The sequence below is a fragment of the Bison bison genome, unplaced genomic scaffold (genome assembly GCF_000754665.1).
Source record: "Bison bison bison isolate TAMUID 2011002044 unplaced genomic scaffold, Bison_UMD1.0 scf7180017864291, whole genome shotgun sequence".
In the NCBI taxonomy this organism is placed as follows: domain Eukaryota; kingdom Metazoa; phylum Chordata; class Mammalia; order Artiodactyla; family Bovidae; genus Bison; species Bison bison.
In genome coordinates this window covers 710614-720478 of record NW_011494863.1, presented here as the reverse complement: position 1 = coordinate 720478, position 9865 = coordinate 710614, and the positions used below count along the sequence as shown (strand labels likewise).

The 9865-nt window shown below is 36.9% G+C and overlaps 1 protein-coding gene across 2 annotated transcripts in view; it reads right to left on the bottom strand.

The window, feature by feature from the left end:
• The window catches only part of UBE2D2 (ubiquitin-conjugating enzyme E2D 2), a 42255-nt gene that overhangs the window by 11072 nt on the left and 21318 nt on the right, over positions 1-9865 (bottom strand). Inside the window, exon 2 of one of the 2 annotated variants that reach the window (XM_010850335.1) lies at positions 1218-1281. In XM_010850335.1, the coding sequence (XP_010848637.1) occupies position 1218 (1 nt within the window). In that variant the 5' untranslated portion in view covers positions 1219-1281. Of the gene's footprint in view, positions 1-1217; positions 2774-9865 lie in introns of those variants that run through there. The other variant, XM_010850334.1, reaches the window with a different exon arrangement.

Genomic DNA, 9865 nt, shown 5'->3' with positions numbered 1-9865 from the left:
AAACAAAAAAAAAAAAAAAAAAATCAGCCTCCCTCAACTCTGAGCAATTTACCTGAAATAAAAACACTCTTTCAAAACTGAACGACCACATTGATGCAGATGGATATGATACCATGGAATGACAAAACTAGAATCAGAAAATCTGAGAATAAGTCTACTTCAAGAACCACCACAAGTCTCTCACTGGATTCTTCTCTAAAACAGTTAACAATTTCTCTTCCAATCACTTAAAGAATTGTGAGGCAAATGAGATAATGTGTTTAAATACTTGGCCTGTCCTGTTTGATATCAAATACTATATATACTCAATAATACTGGACAGATCTAAACATAACATAAATGGGATTTTTTCATAACAAGTACTTAAGTCTTATAATTTATAACATCTGTTTCATCTATAAAGCAATCCTTGTACAAGGATTCTGCTTTGATTCCTAAGGATTTAGCAAACCAAGACAACAATCTTAAGAAAAATGAGGAAAAAATTAATCTTACACACAAGTCCATATAACCTCATTTATTTTCTTAACCTATACACTTCCCTTACACAAATGCTTCTAAATATACTCCCAAGTATATTCCACTTTTCCCCTATTTGCTAAATATTGCATTTTTGTGTGTGAGAATTAGTTACACAGCCTGCTCAAATATCCTCCATTTTTAAAAGGCTGAAAGATGGCATCAGGGGGAAAAGCTGTCTTGAGACAAAGTGGAACAAAAGCAAAATTATTATCCAACATGTATGGTAAGATACAATAAATTATTTCAAACAGGATTAAGAAGATAAACTGGACATTAAAGGTAAGTTGTAGCTGTCTTCACAAATATGAGTCAATACAAAGAAAGACACAGACCCACATACACACTGCCCCCCCCAATCATACTTACTATTATCTAACTAAAGAACAATAGCTTGCTGTAGACAAAAGCTTGAATATTTTGTCTTAGGTAAATACCCAGAAGGGACAAAGGATAGGAAGGAAGAGCCAGAACAACTACACAGACAACATCTGGCAGAAGAATTCAAAATGAAATACAGTACAAAAGATGATGGGATACACATAAAACTGCACCTTTCATGGGCAAATAAAGGTAAATTGCATAATTAACTCTTCATACAAATAATCTTGGCAGATAATATATTTATTAGTAACAGAGTTCACCAAAGGCAGACTGTTATGCTGTTTTATGTTTTAGTATTCCTTTTAGATACTTACTATCATCTCCAACGGGACCTGCTGAACACTGTGCTGGGGGGTCCCGTGCCAGGTCATTCAATTCCTTCAAGAAGGAGAGAAAAAGAAATGTATTTAACATAAATGTAACTATTATCCATTAATAAAACCATCACTGTTACCAATAATCTCTGTCTCACCAGTAAAGCTTTTAGCAGCACTCCTTCAAAGTCAGAGAAGAGAAAGGCAGATTAATTCTTTAAAATATTTGGGATTCCTGAATATAAATGTATGTTTTTAAAAGTAGATCATTTTTGCTTTGTTTGAAGTTTAATGGGTATTAAATATAAGGAAAGTAAACATGGATCATATACTAAAGAGCCACAAAAACTGTTTCTTTGGGTTTTCTTGGGCCACACCATGTGGCGGGATCTTAGTCCCCAGACCAGGTATTGAACCCATGCACCTACACTGGGAGTGTGGACTGCCAGGGAAGTCTCACAAAAACTGTTTTTAAGTAAACACTTTACTTATTATTTTCCAATAAAGATCAACAGCTGGTTTTTGTACCTCAAAACCATTAAGTTACACTTCAGATAGGAGTCATAAATGTTCCAAATTATACAGAACCATCTGACAAGATACTGGTATTTTTTCAGCTCATATCCACTACAAAGCTTCCAGAGGTAGTAGGAAAAACTTTAAAAGGGATATATTACAAAGGCTGGTTGGATATAACCCATCATAAAGTCTTGAAATCAGAGATGGAATTACATGTAGTCATGCTCTACAAGATGTCAGCTTCTTAGCTATTTTAACACAAGAACCCACAAACTTGAGATTTGTTACTGGGTGGGGATGCCTTAAAAACCACAAAGCAGGAAATCATACTATATTCCCTTTCCCTTTGGCTTGGTATGTGAGATAAAAACAAACTCTGAGGAAGGACTAGTTTTAATTATCTTTTAAAACTACAACGGTAAAACCTACCATTTAAGAAGTATTTCAAACCTTATTGAGTTATATAAATATTTTAAATTGCAACACAGATACTTGTGTAAGTTCCTTCTTCTGAGTTAACTTATTCAACCAGTCATTACATCAATTATTTTGTTTTATCCTATTTGTAAGCTTGGAGGATAAAGCATAAAGCATAAAGTATAGAAATAAAGTTCTGTTAAGTTTTTTTTAAGTGCTGGGATTGAGATAAAGATTTAATAATATTTACTTTCTTTCACATCTCAATTTGAGGATTTTGTATTTCTCTACAACAGAGATTCCTTGCCCATCTCAAGGAGAAAAACAAAAAACCTACTGTACAGTTCACATTCCTAAATGTTTCTAATACAGGTCACTATAACTAGAGAGCTTGCTTGATGTGAAACACAAAAGTTAAGCCACTTCTTTTGACTAACTTCATCTAAGTTGAATATAAGGATTCATCAGGTGGTGATCACTTTTTAACATATCAAACCACTATGTTGTATACGAGACAGTAACATAGTGTGGTAGGTCAATCATACTTACTAACACTTTTAAGTAAGTGGTAGGGCTGTAATATGTATGTGTGTGCACGTGCGTGCACGTGTGTGCACACACGCATGCACTCAGTTGTGTCCTACTCTTTGCAACCACATGGACTGTAGCCCACCTGGCTCCTCTGTCCATGGAATTTTCCAGGCAAGAAGAGGTTAATTAACACTGCTGTACGCTATACATAAAAGTTTAACAGAGTAAATCCTAAGAGTTCTCACCCCAAGGAAAAAAAATTTTCTCTTTATCTTTTATTTTGTACCTGTGAGATAATGGATGTTCACTAAACTTATTATCATGATAATAATTTCATGATATATGTAAGTCAAATCATTATACTGAACATCTTAAACTTATGCCAATTACATCTCAAAAAGCTAAAAGGAAAAAAAAATCCTTGTCCTCTTCATAAGTCAGTATTATATAATAAAAAAAAAAAAAGAAAACCTTAACTCAAATTTGTGCTAATTCACAATTAACATACTCATTCCAACACTTCCTTGGTTGAAGGCACTCACTTAAGTATGCTAAGTGAAATGAGACATAAAAAGACTATTATTCTGTATGATTCCATTGATACACATTCTAGGAAAGGCAAATTTATAACAATAGAAACCAGATTAATAGTTTTAGGTGCTAGAGGGAGTTGGAGGGGACTGATTACAAAGGAACATGAGGAAAATCTGGGGGGCTATGGATATAGTCTATATTATGACTTTGGTAGGGACTGCAAAACTGTGAATTATACTCATTAAAACTCAAACTGTATACTTAAAATTGTTGATTTTATTGTATATACCATAAAGTTGTTTACTAAAAGGGCATATATTCATTCATCTTCATATTATGCATACAGTATCTCTGAAGAATAGATACAAAACTAGTTCAAAGTATTTGCCTTCAGAAGGAAACTTTGCTTTGGGGGTAAGAATAGGAACTACATGTATTTCTTTTATACCTTTAACAAGTATATTTATTGTCTATTTAAAAAATAATGTACCAGTTCTGACTATACATTTGGATAAAAGAAAAATAATTCTGAAAAAGCTGTGACTATCTGAACAGTAATCAGAATAGTGAAAACCCAGTTAGACTAAATAAACACAGAAGCTACAAAATTTGAAGTTTCCCTGGCGGCTCAGTGGTAAAGAATTCACCTGCAATGAAGAAGACCACCTACAATGCAGGAGACACAAGTTTGATCCCTGGGTTGGAAAGATCCTCTGGAGAAGGAAATGGCAACCCACTCTAGTATTCTTGCATGAGAAATCCCAGGAACAGACGAGCCTGGTAGGCTACAGTCCACTGGGTCACAAGAGTTGCACATAATTTAGCGACTATACAACCACAACCACAAAATCTGATGTCCCTGCGTTATGATTAAAACTGAAGGGGGAAAAAAAACTGAAGGGAGTTCCCTACTGGTATAGTGGTTAGGATTTTGGGCTTTCACTACCATGGACTTGGGGAACTGAGATCTTGCAACCCGAGTGGTGTGGCAAAAAGAAAACAAAATAAAGATAAATCTTGAAATTAAAGGCACATCTATCTAAATCACTGGGCAGAAAAAAATACCCTATTACATCAGGCTGTTGGCTTTATCATATGGCTTTATGCCTATACATTAATTTTCTTGACTTTTTATTTCCCCCCAAATAGTATTCAGATTTGTCTTGTATATCATATAGCAAATCATACATTACTGGGATTGAGAGTAGAGCTAGGACAAAACCCAAAACCAAGCAATTTTTCTGTTTATTGGAAAACTTTTCTGTAGAAAGAGCAATAGAGAGAAAGTGAAAATGTCAGTCACTCAGTCATATCTGACTCCTTGTGACCCCAAGGACTGTACCCCACCAGGATTCTCTGCCCATGGAATTCTCCAGACAAGAAAAGTAAAGTGGATTACCATTTCCTCCTCCAGGGGATCTTCCCAACCCAAGGACTGAACCCAGGTTTCCTGCATTGCAGGTGGACTTTTTACCATTTGAGCCACGTGGGAAGCCATTATAGACAAAGTACATATACATTACAAAGTAATACTTTACATATACAAAGTACATATACAAAGTACAAAGTACATTATAGACAAAGTACAAAGGGAGGAGGGAAGTTTGACAGTTAAGGTAAAGAATCCTCAATTTCTAAAGAGACTTTATGGTCTTACCTTTGAAATCTAAAAAAATATTACAATAAAGGTCTTATTTTCAAAATAAACTGTGAAAAAAAAATAAACTGTGGATTTTAATAGAGTTCTCAATTAAGATTGTCTTCTTTGACACTGTACACTCCCCTTGTTTCTAGGTATACAGAACCATTATTTTTAAAGATTAAGGGTTATAGACAATTTTGATTATCTGAAACTTTCCCAAGTGTTTAATTTAGTTCAAACAGCCCTCAAACCTTATACCAATTAATTATTTTCAAGTAAAGTTTAATTCACTACAAACTTTTTTGTCCATGTTGCGTGGCATGCAGGATCTTAAGTTTCTTGACCGGAACTGAACTCCTGCCCTCTGCAGTGGATCGTGGAGTCTTAACCACTGGACCACCAGGGAAATCCTCAAACTTTTAAATACATTTCCTACTACTATCTTTTTTGGCTCAGGAATATGTTTTCCAATAAAGACACACAGGAATGATTATAATGCCTTGTATATTATTATCTTAAGAATACCTATTTTCCAAAGGATTAACCCTTCTTTAAAAGGGACCACTGTTAAAGAAAACAAAACATTAAAGCCTCTAAGCCTGGGATATTTCTGTATTACAGCACTATAGCAAGAAGAAAGAGGACTTCCTAACTGTGGGGAGGGGGTCCTACAAGGGCTATGCTGACTTTACTTTCCTTGTATCCTCAAATACTCAAATAGGTCATTAATTGCTAAAACTTAATGATATTAGCTATTTAAAAAAACCCTGTTTCCCCAGTCTTAACAATTATGAAGCAAAATATACATAGTATGGAACACAGATTTGTTTCACCATTTTGGTCTTACCCTATGGCAAATGGTAAAAGGAACAAGATGGGAAAATGAGAGATTGTAGTTACTTTCATAGAAAATTGGCTTCAAAGTCAAGCGTTAATAGTTCTAAAATTTCCTGTACAAATCAAAGGTCTTTGGTGGAAAATCAGGATATGAGATGATTTAAGCAGAAATTGTGATTCAACATCAGAAGAGATATCTAGACTAATCGCCCATTTTATATATATAAAAAGATACAAAGTAGCTAATCCAAGGAAAACTTATAATTAGAGTAAGGATATGGTTTACTATATATGTTCTATTATATCATGCTTCTTTAGTCTGAATCTAAAATAGTAGAAATGTACAAGTTAGAATATCTAAGAATCTATAACTGAACCTCCTTTAAGATGAATGAACAGCAAAAAAAGAACAGCTAGATAAGTAGTAGTTCTCAAAAATGAGACCCTGGCACAGCAGCATCATTATCACAAGAAAACTTATTAGAAATGCAAATTCTCAGGCTCCAACCAGACCTACCGAATCAGAAACTCTGCTGTTTCAAAGCCTAACAAGATGCATTTTAACAAGTCCCCCAGGAAATTGTGATGTACACTAAATCCTGACTGCCTTTATGTTTGACGAATTAAGAATCAAAGACAAAAGACAAGGCTAGAAAACTCATTACCAGCAAGACTCAAAATGAAGGGAAGGTGAAGGAAAACATGGCAGCACAGAATGAAGAACTCAAGAAAGGGGTGTTTTCCACATTTTCAAGACACAGTGAAGGCAAGCAGTCTGTCATTACCATAGTACTGCATTCTCCCTGCCCTACCCTATCTCACCTGGGTTGCAACAGAAACGCTAACTCATGTGTCCAGCATAATATCTGAAGTTAGTATTTTAAAATTAACTGCTAGAGTATTTAAAATTACAAATTTTTAAAACTCTGGAAATATTAGTAACTCAGTTATCCTAGATCAGTTTGAAAAAAAATTATGATTTCTGAAAATAGCAAATTACAGAATCTTTTATATCTGGTACTGATAGACTTAATCCCTTGGCACTCTGAAATATTTTCTATTTCCCTCTTAATAATGCTACCTTCTATTTTAAAGACAAATTGATAAAAAATCTATCAACAGCAATCTTTCCCTGAACTTAGTATAAGCAGAAGTAGTAACCTTATTTGAGATTAATGTCTGTACTCTTTTTAAAAAATTCAAGTCAACTAAGACTATAGAAAATACCCAGCAAAAACCTATTACTCAGCTTCAATTCAGTCGCTCAGTCGTATCCAACTCTTTGTGACCCCATGGACTGCAGCACACCAGGCCTCCCTGTCCATCATCAGCTCTTGGAGTTTACTCAAACTCATGTCCATTGGGAGAAGGCAATGGCACCCCACTCCAGGACTCTTGCCTAGAAAATCCCATGGATGGAGGAGCCCGGTAGGCTGCAGTCCATGGTGTCACTGGGAGTTGGACACGACTGAGTGACTTCACTTTCACTTTTCACTTTCGTGCATTGGAGAAGGAAATGGCAACCCACTCCAGTGTTCTTGCCTGGAAAATCCCAGGGACCGGGTAGCCTGGTGGGCTGCCATCTATGTGGTCGCACAGAGTCGGAAACAACTGAAGCAACTTAGCAGCAGCAGCAGCATGTCCATTGAGTCGGAGATTCCATCCAACCATCTCATCCTGTGTCATCCCCTTCTCTTCCCGCCTTCCATCTTTCCCAGCATCAGGGTCTTCGCATCAGGTGGCCAAAGTATTGGAGTTTCAGCTTCAGCATCAGTCCTTCCAATGAATATTCAGGACTGATTTCCTTTAGGATGGACTGGTTGGATCTCCTTGCAGTCCAAGGGACTCTCAAGAGTTTTCTCCAACACCACAGTTCAAAAGCATCAATTCTTCAGTGCTCAGCTTTCTTTATAGACCAATTCTCACATCCATACATGACTACTGGAAAAACCATAGCTTTGTCTAGACGGACCTTTGTTGGTAAAGTAATGTCTCTGCTTTTTAATATGCTGTCTAGGTTGGTCATAGTTTTTCTTCCAAGGAGCAAGCATCTTTTAATTTCATGGCTGCAGTCACCATTTGCAGTGAATTTGGAGCCCAGAAAAATAAAGTCAGCCACTGTTTCCCCATCTATTTGCCATGAAATGATGGGACCAGATGCCATGATATTAGTTTTCTGAATGCTGAGTTTTAAGCCAACTTTTTCACTCTCCTCTTTCACTTTCATCAAGAGGCTTTTGAGTTCTTCTTCACTTTCTGCCATAAGGGTGGTGTCATCTGCATATCTGAGGTTATTGATGTTTCTCCTGGCAATCCTGATTCCAGCTTGGGCTTCATCCAGCCCAGTGTTTCTCATGATGTACTCTGCATATAAGTTAAATAAGCAGGATGACAATATACAGCCTTGACGTACTCCTTTCCCAATCTGGAACCAGTCTGTTGTTCCATGTCCAGTTCTAACTGTTGCTTCTTGACCTGCATACGAATTTCTCAGGAGGCAGGTCAGCGGGTCTGGTATTCCCATCTCTTTAAGAATTTTCCACAGTTTGTTGTGATCTAAACAGTCAAAGGCTTTGGCATAATCAATAAAGCAAAAGTAGATGTTTTTCTGGAACTCTCTTGCTTTTTCCATGATCCAGCGGATGTTGGCAATTTGATCTCCAGTTCCTCTGCCTTTTCTAAATCCAGCTTGAACATCTGGAAGTTCACAGTTCATGTACTGTTGAAGCCTGGCTTGGCAAATTTTGAGCATTACTTTGCTAGCGTGTGAGATGACTGCAGTTGTGCGGTTGTTTGAACATTCTTTTGCATTGCCTTTCGTTGGGATTGGAATGAAAACTGACCTTTACTCAGTTTAGCCCAATCTAAACGCTGCTGCTGCTGCTAAGTCGCTTCAGTTGTGTCCGACTTTGTGCGACCCCATAGACGGCAGCCCACCAGGCTCCCCCGTCCCTGGGATTCTCCAGGCAAGAACACTGGACTGGGTTGCCATTTCCTTCTCCAATGCATAAAAGTGAAAGTGAAGTCATTCAGTCGTGTCCGACTCTTCATGACCCCATGGACTGTAGCCTACCAGGCTCCTCCGTCCATGGGATTTTCCAGGCAAGAATATTGGAATGGGTCGCCATTTCCTTCTTCAGGGGATCTTTCCAACACAGGGATTGAACCCGTGTCTCCAGCAGGCGTCTCCTGCATTACAGGTGGATTCTTAACCGCTGAGCCATCAGGGAAGCCCTATAAATAATAAGTACCCCTCCTCTTTTTTAACTGTGTATCAAAGCCTTTGATTATATATGGGTTTAAAAAAATTATTTCCTCAACCTATACACCCAGGCAGAAATAACTGTACTGTTCAACACACTGGAACTTGCAAACCCAATCATTGCCTAGAGATGGGAAAATTATTCCTAGAGCATGCTTAACCAAGAGGTCAATTCACCTGCCAACAATTTAAGAACACAGAGATGAACATGATAGAAACTATCTGCCATCTGAATCGTCATTCACCACTATCTGACAAGCCTTCTGTAAATACTGGAAACTAACCATATCGTGTAATTATGTTAAATGAAAATTAGCTTCATAAGGATTATAATGGTTATTCTACAACTATGTTCCTGCTGATATCAACAGGGGCAACAGGCAGAAGTCAGTTTTTCCGAAGTCTTAACATCCCTTGATGTTTTATTATTCTGCTCTTAGGTAACTTTAAGCAAGTCATTCGACTTCTCCAGATCAGAACTCCCATATCTATAAAACAATGAAGTTAAACTAAAAAAACATGGTTTGGTTATAGGTTTAAGGGTTAAATCAATTTGGGAAATGTTATAATCCACATCCTTATAAGAATATTCAAGATTCTAAGCAAGTTCTGAACAAAGGCAACACTATTGTTTGGGCACAGAACCAGGCTTTGCTTCTTTCTGTGGCCCATTCTTCCAATGCCATGTTCCCCACCCAAGATTTTATTCTCACAAATGCCTAATGTCTGAAGCAAAGTCAGAAATAAGTCTGAAGGAACCAAGAACACTTTTTATCCTAAAGAAATTTTTTTGTTGTAGAATAAAAGACTTTTAAACATGACATAAAGAAATCTACCCAACATGGCTAACACTGTCCTAAAGTTATCTATACCTTGTCCCCTCCACCCCCAATCTGGACTATAAAT